Genomic DNA, 15,282 nt, shown 5'->3' on the forward strand with positions numbered 1-15,282 from the left:
GTTTGGAAATGGTTTGGGGGAGATGATGTAATCAGAAAACCATGCAATTATAACTATTCATTCCTTCATTCAAAGGAGTGTGACTGATATCTATGTACTGGGCTCTGAAATACATCAGTAAGCAATCCATACATTGTCCCTATCTTCTAGAACCTGTCGTCTGGGTGGGGTATTCTGAGGAGAACTGAGAAGTGAAAGAAGACTTAAAAGTGATCAGTCATCTTGTAAAAATAACAATATATACCTATGTGATTTCTTAAAGTTCTCTCAGCAAAAAGTTTGAATTCCTCTAGATTTCCTTTCAAATTCTAGGCACCCTATGTGCCAGAATTGTGGTTTCCATTGGTTGAATCACATCAAGGAAAAAGCTATTAGTTCGTTCCAATTTATAATACCCTTTCTATATAAGGTCAGAGATTTTATAATTTTATGAAACTTTCAAACTGTGGAAAAATGCATATGAGGGCACTTCCCATATCTCTTCCTGCTTTTTCTCCCTAGCATTGGTCACCATCTTATACAGCATATATGTACACGTTTAATTGTTTCTTTTCTGTGTCACCCTTGAGTTTAAGAACTTTGTTTTGTTCACTTCTACATCCATCAACATCTACAATAGTTCCTGACACCTAGTAGATACTCAACAAATATTTGTTAAATAGATCAATGAATAAATTAATTTTACAAGTCTGAAAGATGGATTCTCCTCCTAATGTAGAAGTCCCCTGTTTTGCTAACATCCTAGTTCATTGTATGAGCTAAATAAACAAGACAGCATGTTCTCAAGTGACTTTTTTCTATGCTCCTTTGAATAGTAATTTGAAATAATTCAAAATGATCTAAAATGTTTTTTCACTGAATGACAAAATACCCTGGTTCCCCTAAGCAAAGGAATATATTATAAAAAAGAAAGAACATAATAACAAGGCTATAATGAGCCTACAAATAAGGCATACATCTCTTAGAACACATTTTACATTATCAGTGTTATTTTGCAGTAAAGCTATTATGACACTAATGATATTCAAAAACTCATATAGTAGAATTTTCTAAGAATTTCTAATTTCTATTAAACACTCCAAAGACTGTACAGTTTGGATATATCCATCAATTCTTCTCAAAATTGTATATTCTAACAAACGCTTGTTCTTGTCCCTTACAGACTACTAATATTCCACCACCTTTTGGTCCTAAATATTACATTAATATGAAAACCACAATTTTTAACATCTCAAATTAATAGTAAGGTCCAATCGATGCAAGCATATCTAAAAGTGCTTTTGATAAGAGAACAAATCCACTTAGCTATCTTATTTAGAGGGAAATTTATTTAAAAACTTCATATTTATTTCCAAAAGCTCAAGAGAGAAAGTACATTTGGGAGCGACTGGAAAATCCACAATGAGGCATCTCCTTCCTTTTTGTCTCTAAGTAGATTGGCTTTCTGTGCTTCTTTCATGTATTTAGCCAACATGGTATCACTTTCTTGCTAAGTTTCTAACAGAGATACTATAACCAGTTTCTAAAGTCATTTTTTTAAGCATAGATAATGAGATTGGGTCAGTTTGGATCAGTAATGTCTACCACCTTGTCTTGTTGTTTGAAATCACAGAGGGAGATGGGTCATATAAAATAAACATGGCTGCAACAGTACATTTTTACTGAGAGAAGTTTCCAGAAAAAGATGGGGTGGGCTAGACAGACACCACAAAAGGAATCTATTATTTAAATATCCTAAAATAACCTAATAATCTTTCAATACTACTTATATACTGCAGGTTGATAAAAAAAAAGAGAAAACACCTTTAAGTATAGGATAAATTGTGGTCTTTTCCATTTAATACTACTGTGGAACAAAAACATGCCGTTTTTTCAGATATTTCTCCATTTAAAAGTTTAAGACAAGGAGGCATAATATCAGATTAAACAGAAGATTTACTAATAATTCATTATATTTGTATCATGCTCATCTCCTAAGTAACCAAAACATCAAAAATTTAGAAACAGTTTCTGGACAACAATCAGAGAATGGGTTTGGGGTCATCTTCAAATCAATAGTGCTTGATGATGAAAGTTGAAAAACTAACAAATATTCATGACTTTTCAGTAATGAAGTAAAATTGAAAGTTCTTTGTCTCCATCAAAATAGAAATAATAGAGTAAGTATGAGTATATTCTCAAATAAAATTTCTAATCTCCTTAACTAGCAAAATGAAATCAGAAAAAAAAAATCAAGAAATTCTTTATGGCCCAAAAGGCTAATGGAAACGGTATATTTAGAGAAAACTAACTTTCATCCCGAATGCTCTGAAAAACCAAAATATTCCTAATTGAATCCAAAACCATTTATAAAGTTTGAGTTTTCCTCTACATCATTTACAGACTCCTGGTAATTGGAGGCAACAGACTTCAGAAAGTTGAACTCGCTGGTCCCAGAGCCCCCCTTCAGACACACCTCGTACTGGTAGCTCTGGGACAGGGTCCCCGTGCCGCTGACGTCCACCAGGTGGCCCGGAAAGGGGCCCTCGGGCACCGAGCAGCGACCCACCGAGGCCGCCCCGCCCCTCCTGCACAGCCGCACCGCGACGAACACCAGCACCGAGAAGACGAAGAGCGACGACACCGACGCCAAGGCCACCACCAGGTAGATGGTGAGAGGGGCGGCCGGGGCCGCGTCCGCCGCTTCCGCTTCCGGGGCCGGCAGGTAGGGCTGCGAGAAGCCGTCCACCAGCAGCACGTGCAGCGTGACGCTGGCCGAGAGCGGCGGCTCACCGTTGTCCTTGACCAGCACCAGCAGCCTGTGCTTGGCCGCGTCGCGCTCGCTCAGCAGCCGGGCCGTGCGCACCTCGCCGTTGTGCGCCCACACGCCGAACAGCCCGGGCTCCGTGGCCTTGAGCAGCTGGTACGACAGCCAGGCGTTCTGGCCCGAGTCTCCGTCCACCGCCACCACCTTGGTCACCAGGTAACCCGCCTCGGCCGCCCTGGGCACCAGCTCGGTGCAGGGCGCCGAGGCGTTCTGCAGCGGGTACAGCACGAAGGGCGCGTTGTCGTTGTCGTCCGCCACGAGCACGCGCACCAGCGCCTGGCTACTGAGCGCGGGCGAGCCGCGGTCGGCGGCGCCCACGCGGAACTCGAACGCCCGCAGGGCTTCGTAGTCCAGGGACCTCAGGGCGAACAGGTGGCCGTTGTCCGGGTTGATGGACACCAGGGAGGCCAGGGGCACGTGCGTGTCGAGGGGCGGCAGCAGCGAGTAGGTGACCTGGGCGTTGGTGCCCGCGTCTCTGTCTGTGGCGCGGACGCTGCCGATGTGCAGGGCGGGGCTGTTGTTCTCGCGGACGGACAGGGTGTAGGAGGTCTGGGTGAAGGCGGGGGCGTTGTCGTTGACGTCGGACACCAGCACGGTTATGTTGTGCTCGGTTTTCAGCGTGGGGGTTCCCATGTCAGTGACGGTGATGGTGATGTTGTATTCGGCTCTTTTCTCTCTGTCCAGAGGGCTCTCTGTTACCAGGGTGTAGAAATTTTTGAAGGTAGGCTTCAAGAGAAAGGGGAGATTGTCGTGAATTGAGCAAACCATCCTCCCGTTGTCCCCAGAGTCTTGGTCTCGTAGGCTAAAAACAGCGACTACCATGTCAGGTGACGAATTTTCCGGTATGGGACTGGTAAGAGATGTTATGACTATTTCTGGTGGGTTGTCATTCACATCTACAACACTAACTAAAATTGCTGATTTTCCTGAAAGGCTCCCACCGTCAATGGCCTGAATATTTATTGTATAAGACTTAATTAACTCGAAATCCAGAAGTGCTTTTAAACGGACTTCGCCAGAAATGGGATGGATTTCAAATGTTTTCCGTATGTCTCTGGAGACGTGGGAAAATGAATAAGATAGTTCTCCATTTAGTCCTGCATCTAAATCTGTAGCAGACACCTTGACGACCAAGGAGTCCAGAGGGCTGTTTTCTGGTACTAAAACCTCATATACAGACTTCTCAAACTCTGGGGCATTGTCATTGATATCTGAGACCAACACACGCACCAGTGCAGTTGCAGACCTGGGTGGAGACCCACCATCTAGGGCTGTTAGTGTTAATCTAAGTTCAGGCTCCTTTTCTCGATCCAGAGGTTGGTCCAGCAACAGCTCTGCGTATTTTCTACCCTCCCCACTGTCTTGCAGTTTAAGGTGGAAATGAGGATTGGGGCTTAATGTGTAGTTTTGAACAGCATTCTTTCCTACATCCAAGTCCTGAGCGCTATCCATTTGGAATGAGGTTCCTGGAGTAGTACTTTCCGAGATTTTCAGAAGTATATGTTTGTCTAGAAACGTGGGAGTGTGATCATTTATGTCTTTGACCCTAAGCTCAGCTCGAAAAAATTGCAAAGGATTTTCTAATAATATCTGGAAATTTAATATGCATGGCTCGGTGAGATCGCAAAGCGCCTCCCGGTCCAGTTTCTCATTTAAGATCAAGTTGCCAGTCTGCCGATCCAATTGCAAGTATGGTTTATAGTCATCAAAGATGACTCTGGCCCCCCGCGCAGCCAGGTCTTCCACGCCCAAACCTATGTCTTTCACCACGTTGCCTATAAAAGAGCCGATCTCCATTTCCTCTGCCACAGAATAGCGCCAGGTCTCTGAACACACCAAAGACCCTCCCAGGAAAACAAAGAAAAGCAGCGCTTGCCTTATCTGCTGAGGGCTTCCTTCTCCCGGCTCCATGGCTCCCTGGCTCCCTAGCCGAACGTCTTTCTGCGGAAATATTTCAATTCAGTCTCAAACTGCTCCTCTCAGCTATTAGCCTGGACCATTGAGAATCTATAGACTTGCAATTCGGTGACGAGGGCGTTGCTGACTCCCTAGATTTCTCTTGAAATCCTCTTTTTATCACCACTGCTTCTCCGGAGCTCTCAATTCCAATGGTTCACGGTAACCAGAGCATCTGATGGTACAAAAATTTCCCCATCTTATCCTGCAGCGCCACCACGCGACTCTGCGGAGTCTCAGGTTTTAAACAAAGCCAAATAAGTTTGAGACAAAATATTAATTTATCTTGCGTGTTTGTTGATGACTCTGAATTATACTTTCTCCTATATTCCTATTTTCTTTTCTCAGTTTTGTTCTTGTGATGCTGTTACTATTCAGTCTTTAACACAATAAACCACAATCTCTAGAGCTGTGGTGGCTATAAAAAGCATATTTAAGATATAGTCCCAACCTCAAATAAGTTATGCTATCTCTGTGAAGACAACACAACTAAACAACTAAAACAACTAAAAATAGTTAAGAGGACCTTTTTATGTAATTGACTTAGTGAGCAAGAGGTTCCCAGGAAAATTGGAAACGGGAACCAAAGATCTTAGTCTTCTTTAGATATCAGCAAATATGCTTTGAAAAGACAATAAAGATAATGTCATGTATTTAAAACTGAACTGGTATGTACAAATAATTGTTTGGGGGAGGCTGGACATTTCAGGCTGAGTAAATGGTACTGTTTATTTAGGGATACTCCATAAGTGTAGTCGAAAGTAAGTGCTCAACAGTAGTGAATAATGTAAGACATGTCCAGTTTCTGTCAACATTTTTAAAAAGTTGAACAAACTAGAACCCAGTTTAGTTGTGGAACTGAATTCTGTTTTGTAGACCCAGGACTTCCAGAGACATAATTCTAAATATATTATCATCCATTCATTAATTTTTTCAGCAAATATTTGTTGAGCATACATTTTGTGTTAGGGATAGAGTGGTAAACAGACATAGTTTGTCCTGAAAGATAGAGGCAGAAAAGTGGTCACACATTTAAAATAGAGCATAATGAATGCCATGATAGCAAAAGTTCATGCTAATATAAGAGCATAGACGAGGGTCATCTAACCAGGATTTGAGGTAGAGGAAAGGCTTTTCCGGAAAAAGTTAATTCTAATTTGATACATGAAAAACGAGTTTGAGTAATCCAAACAAAAATTGGGTGTGGGGTAAAATTTCCAGCAAACTAAAAACATGATTGTGCAAATCCAAAAATGAAAGAAGTATTTTGGAGAACTGAAATAGGATCAGTATGGCTGAGCCATAGAGTAAGAGGAGAGAAATGGTGAGAGTTGAGATTGGAAAGATCAACAAGTATTTTGTAAGCCATGCCAAGTCATTTGGAATCTACATCAATAGAAATGCAAGATTATTAAAGTGTTTTAAATAGAAAAGTGACATGACCGTGTTCTTATTTTTCAAGAAGATCATCCTGTTTCAGAGTTGAAGATAAATCACAGAGGAGTTGAGACTAGAGGCAAGGGATGGATTAGAAGTTGTTCCATTAATACAGGTAAGAGATAATATTGCAGTTACCTAGAAATGCAGTTATAGAGTTGTATTAGAATGATAAAGATAAAATATACAGGATATGGTGATTAGACACAGAGTAGAATAGGAAGGAGTAAAAGTCAATGTGCTTTTTTTCAGGCTTAGGGAACTGGGAGAGTGTTAGCGCTATTAACTGATAGAGTAAACACAGGAAGAGGAGAAAAGAGGAACATGTTTAGAGCTGGAGAAGACGTTTAGTTTTGAGGAATAGAAAGTTTTAATTTAAAACATGTTGAGTTTGAGTTGTCCATAGAGTATCCATATAAATTGTTAACATAAATGATCTTACATTATATAAATTAAGTTGAGGAAAGAGGTTTGGGCTGCAGAGACAAATGTGGGATTTATTGGTATGAGTGGTGATTGAAGCCCTTTGAGAAAGAATGTAAGTTGTAGATTAAGAGAAGTACGTTTGAATTTGTGATTTCAGAGGTGCAGCTCTAAAAGACTACCATCTTCAGAAATTGGCCATGGTCATATAGATCTACTAGACTAAGGTAAAATTAGATGTCACTAGGGATGAAGGCGGCTAGAAACAGAGTAGGTCAAATTCCTGGACTCAGAACTGTGGCAAGGGAGGGACAGAGTAAAACTATAAAGTTATATTTGAAAAATAGTCTTTATACCACTTCTTTCCCATGATCTTAATTAATTTAAAACCAACTGACATCCAGTTGATTTGATTCTCTCATTTGATGACTCATATGCAGAGACTATTTAGGCAGGAAGGTTTACTGATTTCTTTCAGCACTTGGAAGGTATCTTTCTTTTAGTTTCCATTAATACTGTTGAGAAATTGTCAACATGGAACATAGCTTTCAGTCTGTCATGTATTTAAAGATTAAGTGTCTTTTTCCTATGACTTTTCTTTAAAAAGAAAAGTCTTTTGAAATTTGTCTTGTCTTTCTGAAATTTCACAATGATGTTTCCATGTATGGTTATCTTCCATTTATCCTGTTAGGTTTACTTGGGTCTATTGAATCTGTGCATTAAGGTTTTCATCAATTCTGGACAATTCCCAGCCATTATTCTTTCTCATCTCTCCTGAAATTCTGGTTAAATATATGTTAAACTTTTTTACTCTGTTCTGCATTTCTAACCACCTCCTCCATATTTTCCACCTTATTAACCCTCTGAGCTATATGTGGGATAAGTTATAGTCTGACCTATCTTTCACTCCACAAATTCTTTATTTCACTGCATCTAGTTTTCTATTAAACCTTTTATTCAGTTTAAAATTTTGATTATCATATTTTTCAGTTCTAGGAGCTCTATTTGGTTCTTTCCTAATCTTTCACATTTTATTGTTTCTTGTTCCCTGTACATTTTCAGGTATAACTTTTATTTCAGTTAAAGTTGTTAGCTTCTTATAGACTGTTTCTGATAATCAAAATATTTGAAGTGTTTGCAAGTTTATGTGTGTTTGCAAGTGTTTTATGTTTTCTGCTGGCTCTCACTCATGGTGTCATGTTTCCTTGTGTGTGCAGTTATCTTTATGTTCAAGTTAAGAACATAAAAATTATTTATATGAATAATTCTAGGATTAAGATGAATAAACCTTCTTTCATAGAAGGTCTGCATTTGGTTCTATCAGGATCTGGGAGCACTATTTGTCAATGACCACCTTAAATCAAGTTCAATGCTAAAACTCAAGTTCAAGGCTGTAATTGCATACAAGGGCTCATCCATTTCCTGTTTAATACTACCATAAAGGTGTCGTTCTTAGGATTCCATATTTATTAAAGTGAGGGTCTTCTATCAGCTTCTCAGTTTGTCAGGCTTTGATTTCCTCCCCCATATACACCATCAAAATAGAGGTTCACATATCCCAGAATTCCAGTTGTTCCCAAGGAAAAAGTGGATTTGGGGCCGATTTTCTCTCTCTGAGTTACCTTTAAACATTAACTGTGACCTGACATATATTAGTGTTTTATTAGCTATTTTTTTCAGTGGAAGTGTTGGTGTACATATTGTATACCACCCTTATTAAAAAGGTAAATTCTCAAGGATATTGTTATGTCTTAAAATGACAAGCAAATTTTTAGCTTTCATGGAGTATGGGAAATTGATCTTATTGAGAGAATACAGAAATAATGTGTTTTTTTAAAACCAACTTCATCTGATCAATACTAAATCAACTCTATAATGCTGCAATCAATTTAAACAATGTCTTATCATTGACATTGGTATAGCTCACACTTCTGTCTGCACTCCTATGTAGAAACACACATCTTCTTTCCTACATTTGTTCCTTCTTCTCTTCTTCCAATGTTTATATATTTGTATATTTCTGTAAGTTTAAGATATTATGTATTATATGGATATATATGGTATGTACAATAAATCTCAGGCTCTTTCTTCCTTTTGGAACATTTGGAATTTATTCATGTGGTTGTCTGTACACCTAGTTCACGCCTTTTGATCACTGCATAATAATCCTTCACAAACATGTTCCACATTTTACTTATCAATTGCTTTACTGATGGATATGTAGATAGACTCCTATTCTTTGCTTTCCCAAGATGAACATTATCATGCACTTCATTTTGTAAAGCTGTGTAAGAATTTTCTGGCTTATATGCCCCAAAGTAGAATTGCTGGATCATAAAGTATGTACATACTAAATTTCATTAAATACTATTGAAACTCCTTCAAAATGGGGTGTATATGCAATTTCCTATGGTTCCATTTGATGGAAATTTGTCATCTTTACTAATGCTATGGGTATAAACTGCTGTTTTATCATGTGTATCAGCAACTAATGAGGTTGAGTATCACTTCATGTTCTTCTCAGACTTTGTTTTCCCCTCTTTTGAATTTCCTTTCCCTTTTGTCCTTTTAAAAATATTCTTTTGGCTCTCCCGACTTTCTGACTTTTGCTATCTGCAAGACTTATCTGAATAATCTAAATATTAATCCTTCTCAGTGAAAATGCTGCAAGTAGCTTCTCCCTGTCTGTCATCTGCTAGCTTGTCTGGGCTATCCTCTAGTTTTGAGGTAGTAATATTTGTCAATTTTTATCCTTATTGTTGGCACTTTTAAAACCTTGTTTAAGAAATCAAAATCAATAATAAGGTCATAAAGACATTTTTACTTAGACTTGTTACATTTTTTCCAATTAAATATTTCAAATTCACCTCTTAGATCCACATGAAGTTTATTTTTATATCACATGAGATAAGGATTTTGTTTCTTTATATAGTAAGCCAGTTTTCCCAATAACATTGCTAAGTAATCAGTCTCTTCCCCCCCACCCCAAGTGATTCTGACACCTCTTCAATCATCACCAAATTTTCTTATATAAAATATCTGACCTTGAATTCCATTCTATCTGGTAGTGTACAAGTTTGTTTCTGTATCATTCAAATAGGATATTTTGTTATCTACTCTTCTGCATAAGAAGCATAAGCTTTGCTTCTAATGACTCTGAGAGATAAAGAGGGCCCAAACGTTCTTTTTCAGGATTGTACTGCTTAAATGTCTATTTAATAAAATTCTCACAACTAGTAAATATCTTTTGCAACACAAAATAAGACCAGTAGAAACTGCATGAAGCAAAGAAAAAAATTCCTAAAAAACTGGAATTTGTTTTACCCATTTCACAATGTCAAGCAAAATTGCATTTTACTACATCATCTAGTCTATAATATTTAATTTTATGAGAGAAATCACAGAAATGTAAATGCACAGTAGCTCTATATCCACACTACATTCTAGTTACCAAAGTGTCCACTGAACTGTACACTTATAGATTGGAGACATTATAATTTGGAACACCATGAGACATCTAGAAACCATTAATATAGACCCATTCCTTCTTTATGAACATCTGAGAGAGGCCACAAAGTATTAAGGATGTTTTTATATTTACTTTTTAAAATCAATAGAAAAGTGAACCTAATTTATTTCTCTACCCGTTTGAATTTTCATTTTAATTTCTTAAGAAGTTTTTATCTGTACTCTTCTGATGGAGGAGTATTTACTCAAGATGATACCATGAACGTATGAGTTACATAATGAACAACATAAAATAATACAAATTTAAACCAGTAAATTTGGTATATTGAAAGAAAACAAAATAGCAACATAAAATCCCGGAACATTATAAGACTCTTCCCAAAACAGCATCAACGACAACAGTAAAAAAAAGGAAAATTACTTAAGAAATCAATAATTTTCAGTGTGGTCACTTTTATCTTGTCATAAAGTGAATTCTTGAAAAACACTATATAACAAAAAACAAACAAATAAGATACCCTACTACTGAATACTGGAGAGGTGGCACTTTTACCCTTTGTGATGAAAATTTTCAAAGGGAATAGTGCAGTAAAATCCAATATACTTTCCACCCAGCTTCAACAGCACTTTTTTTTTTTAACATCTTTATTGGGGTATAATTGCTTTACAAAGGTGTGTTAGTTTCTGCTTTATAACAAAGTGAATCAGCTATACATATATATATGTTCCCATATCTCTTCCCTCTTGTGTCTCCCTCCCTCCCACCCTCCCCATCCCACCCCTCCAGGCGGTCACAAAGCACTGAGCTGATCTCCCTGTGCTATGCGGCTGCTTCCCACTAGCTATCTACCCTACGTTTGGTAGTGTATATATGTCCATGCCTCTCTCTCGCTTTGTCACAGCTCACCCTTCCCCTCCCCATATCCTCAAGTCCGTTCTCTACAACAGCATTTTTTTTTTTTTTTTTTTTTTTTTTTTTTTGGCAGTATGCGGGCCTCTCCCTGTTGTGGCCTCTCCCATTGCAGAGCACAGGCTCCGGACGTGCAGGCTCAGCGGCCATGGCTCACGGGCCCAGCCGCTCCACGGCATGTGGGATCTTCCCGGACCGGGGCACGAACCCGTGTCCCCTGCATCGGCAGGTGGACTCTCAACCACTGCGCCACCAGGGAAGCCCTACAACAGCATTTTTAATTTTTGCTGTATCTATGCTTTGATGAAATGTCTAGAAGTAAATTACATACATTGTGGCATTTGCTCTTAATACTTGAGTTTGCACCTCCAAATAATAACATCGTCTCGCATAACTATGCCATTATCAGAACGAATTAGCAATAACTCCATTAATATGACATTTTGACCAAATATATGAAAAAGCAGAACACAGATTATTTTTCCATGTCATTATAGCCACAAATAAAGATTTTTAAAGCAACTGTGAGGAGAACATGAGGAATGATAATGCATGCAACTACCGTCCAACGTAAAATCTATTACAGACTGGCAAAATGGATCCACAGTTTGCCAAGAATGACAAAAGATTAGAAGTTTAAAGTAAATTATTTTATTGAATGTTGAATCCAAAGCTATTCCTAAAGTTCTCATTTTCTCCTATATGCCTACCGGTGTCTTGGACTGGAAGATTAGGGATAATCGGCTTCAGAAATTTAAACTCATTCGTCCCAGTACCTCCCATGAGACACACCTCGTACTGGTAGCTCTGGGACAGGGTCCCCGTGCCGCTGACGTCCACCAGGTGGCCCGGAAAGTGGCCCTCGGGCACCGAGCAGCGACCCACCGAGGCCGCCCCGCCCCTCCTGCACAGCCGCACCGCGACGAACACCAGCACTGAGAAGACGAAGAGCGACGACACCGACGCCAAGGCCACCACCAGGTAGACGGTGAGAGGGGCGGCCGGGGCCGCGTCCGCCGCTGCCGCTTCCGGGGCCGGCAGGTAGGGCTGCGAGAAGCCGTCCACCAGCAGCACGTGCAGCGTGACGCTGGCCGAGAGCGGTGGCTCGCCGTTGTCCTTGACCAGCACCACCAGCCTGTGCTTGGCCGCGTCGCGCTCGCTCAGCAGCCGGGCCGTGCGCACCTCGCCGTTATGCGCCCACACGCCGAACAGGCCGGGCTCCGTGGCCTTGAGCAGCTGGTACGACAGCCAGGCGTTCTGGCCCGAGTCACCGTCCACCGCCACCACCTTGGTCACCAGGTAGCCCGCCTCGGCCGCCCTGGGCACCAGCTCGGTGCAGGGCGCCGAGGCGTTCTGCAGCGGGTACAGCACGAAGGGCGCGTTGTCGTTGTCGTCCACCACGAGCACGCGCACCAGCGCCTGGCTGCTGAGGGCCGGCGAGCCGCGGTCGGCGGCGCCCACGCGGAACTCGAACGCCCTTAGGGCCTCGTAGTCCAGGGACCTCAGGGCGAACAGGTGGCCGTTGTCCGGGTTGATGGACACCAGGGAGGCCAGGGGCACGTGCGCGTCGAGGGGCGGCAGCAGCGAGTAGGTGACCTGGGCGTTGGCGCCCGCGTCTCTGTCTGTGGCGCGGACGCTGCCGATGTGCAGGGCGGGGCTGTTGTTCTCGCGGACGGACAGGGTGTAGGAGGTCTGGGTGAAGGCGGGGGCGTTGTCGTTGACGTCGGACACCAGCACGGTTATGTTGTGCTCGGTTTTCAGCGTGGGGGTTCCCATGTCAGTGACGGTGATGGTGATGTTGTACTCGGCTCTTTCCTCTCTGTCCAGTGCTTTTTCTGCAACTAGAGTGAAAAAGTTCTTGAAGGTCCGTTTCAGAAAAAATGGGAGGTCATCTTGAATAGAGCAAACGACCCTCCCATTTTCCCCAGCGTCTTGGTCTCGGACACTAAAAAGAGCCACAAGGGTCTCTGAGGCGTTCTCTGGAATTATCTTTGTAATTGATGACATGGTCACTTCTGGTGGATTGTCATTTATATCTATTACTTTAACCAGAAGAGTGCATTCTTCCGAAAGACCCCCACCATCTGTTGCCTGAATATTTATAATGTGTGACTGTATTGCTTCAAAGTCCAAGTGTGATCGCAAATGAACTTCCCCAGATAGTGGATTGATTTCAAATGTTTTACGAATATCTTCTGATGCATGAAAAAATGTGTAAGATATTTTCCCATAGTTTCCTGCATCCAAATCCTTAGCAGAGATGGTGATAATCCAAGAGCCAACAGGTGTGTCCTCCAGGACCTGCACCTCGTAGAGCCTCTGAGGAAACTCTGGGGCATTGTCATTGATGTCCAAGACCTTGATGAGGACCAAAGTTGTCCCAGACCTGGGCGGGGATCCACCATCCAGTGCTATGAGTGTTAATCTGAGCTCAGGCTCCTCCTCATGGTCCAACGCTCTGTGCAGGACTAGTTCAGGGTATATCTTTCCATCACCACTGTCTTGAATTTTAATGTGGAAGTGAGAATTCGGGCTAACTGTGTAGTTTTGGAGACTGTTGCTTCCTACATCCAAATCTTGGGCACTCTCCATTAGGAATGTGGTTCCAATAATGGTACTCTCTGATATTTTAATAACTATTTCCTTGTCAAGAAATGTAGGGGAGTGATCATTTATATCTTTGATATGCAGCTCAGCCCGAAAAAACTGTAAAGGGTTTTCCAGTACCATCTGAAAATGCAGAACACAGGGCTCCGTGGAGTCACACAGCTCTTCCCGGTCCAGTTTCTCATTTACGAGCAAATCCCCGGTCAGCAAATCGATGTGCAAATGCTTTTCATTATCATCACACACTACCCGCGCCTCCCGCGAAGAGAGCTCCTCCACCCCAAGCCCCAGATCCCTTGCCAGATTGGCCACAAAAGAGCCAATTTCTGTTTCCTCTGCCACAGAATAGCGCACAGACTCAGGACCTGCCTGAGACAATCCCAGTAAAACAAAGATAATCAGAACTTGCCTTTTCCGCAGAACGAGTGCCCCTCTGATCTCCATGGTTTCTTCAAGAAACCTCTTTTGTGGAAAAATTTAAGTTCAGCTCTAATTTTGCAAGCTGAGGCTCTGATTCTTTTTTTAGTTGGAAACTTCTAGAGAGTATATAAACCTCCAGCAGGTCTGTAGGTGAAGCTCCTTAATATCTCTCTTTTCAGTGGGTTGGATGTTCTCTGTTCCCGTGAATAATGGAGCCCACAGTGTTGTAGAAGCACTCTTTTCATCTTATCCTGCAGCGCCACCATGTGTCTCTGTGAATTTTTTCAGTAGAATTTTTTTTTTCTCTTTGAACAAGTAATTCATCTGGAGTATTTTAAAGCAAATCCCAGACATCACGTATTTTTACCTCTAAATACTTCACTAAGTATCTGTAATAGATAAGGACTTTAAAAATATATACTATACTACTATCACAATCTACAAATTTAGTGCTGGTAGCTTAATATAATTTATATTCAATCTGTGTTTGGTTTTACACATTTTCCTCCAAAATATGTTTTACTGTTGGTTTGTTTGAATCAGTATTTAAACAAGGTTCATGAAGTGCACTGAATTATCACTGTTTTGAATGCCCGACAAGAGGAACCATTAAAATGTCCTGAACTGAAGAAATTATATTTTATTCAGGCCATTTATTGAGTAATTGCAAATATATCCTCCCCTACACTCTTGTAAACCTTATAGATTTCAGTCTATTATAGTTAGTAATGTCATTGCTTTTTTCACTTGTATATTTTTAAAAATACATATGTGCGTCTTTATGGAGCTCACAGTCTAGAAAATTTGTCAGGCAAGTAATTAAAATATGCCAGAATGTATGCACAGGTAAATAGTAATATATAAATACCAAGAACGGACATCTTATACCTAGGAGACAGCATTGCATAGTGGTTATGAACATGGATTCTGGAACCAAAATGTCTACATTAGAATCCTAGTTCTCCTACTCACTATCTTAAGTCTTGGGCAAGTTATGTACCTCTGCTTCCTTAACTGTAAAATAGGGGTAATAATAGTGTTTACCTCGTAGGATTATTATCATAGGAATCTAATGAGTTAATTTTTACAAAGTGGCTAGTAAGTGCTTGTTAAGTGCCTGTTAAAGTAAGTAAAATCTAATCCATATTTTTGGACATCACTGAAACCTGTCCTAAGGTATTGAACTACAAGTTGTGATCTGGAGGAGCCATTCAGGAGAAGTGTTTTGAACGGATATTTTAAGGAAACTGGGAAG

The 15,282-nt window shown here is 40.8% G+C and overlaps 3 protein-coding genes across 3 annotated transcripts in view; 1 reads left to right on the top strand and 2 right to left on the bottom strand.

The window, feature by feature from the left end:
- The window catches only part of LOC116751289 (transcription initiation factor TFIID subunit 7-like), a 183,069-nt gene that overhangs the window by 47,126 nt on the left and 120,661 nt on the right, over positions 1-15,282 (top strand). The gene's annotated exons all lie outside the window — the stretch shown is intronic.
- LOC116751283 (protocadherin beta-18-like) lies at positions 1,940-4,929 on the bottom strand. The gene has a single exon (XM_032626993.1). It carries the CDS (start codon positions 4,715-4,717, stop codon positions 2,327-2,329), a length of 2,391 nt encoding a protein of 796 aa, XP_032482884.1. The 5' UTR covers positions 4,718-4,929; the 3' UTR covers positions 1,940-2,326.
- LOC116751278 (protocadherin beta-14) lies at positions 11,078-14,239 on the bottom strand. The gene has a single exon (XM_032626987.1). The coding sequence runs from the start codon at positions 14,049-14,051 to the stop codon at positions 11,652-11,654; it is 2,400 nt and encodes a 799-aa protein (XP_032482878.1). The 5' UTR covers positions 14,052-14,239; the 3' UTR covers positions 11,078-11,651.

The sequence above is a fragment of the Phocoena sinus genome, chromosome 3 (genome assembly GCF_008692025.1).
Source record: "Phocoena sinus isolate mPhoSin1 chromosome 3, mPhoSin1.pri, whole genome shotgun sequence".
Lineage (NCBI taxonomy): Eukaryota > Metazoa > Chordata > Mammalia > Artiodactyla > Phocoenidae > Phocoena > Phocoena sinus.

What these genes read in the sequence shown, in the direction of transcription:
- LOC116751283 (XM_032626993.1), bottom strand. Translation starts at nt 4,717, where the DNA reads ATGGAGCCGGGAGAAGGAAGCCCTCAGCAGATAAGGCAAGCGCTGCTT.
- LOC116751278 (XM_032626987.1), bottom strand. Translation starts at nt 14,051, where the DNA reads ATGGAGATCAGAGGGGCACTCGTTCTGCGGAAAAGGCAAGTTCTGATT.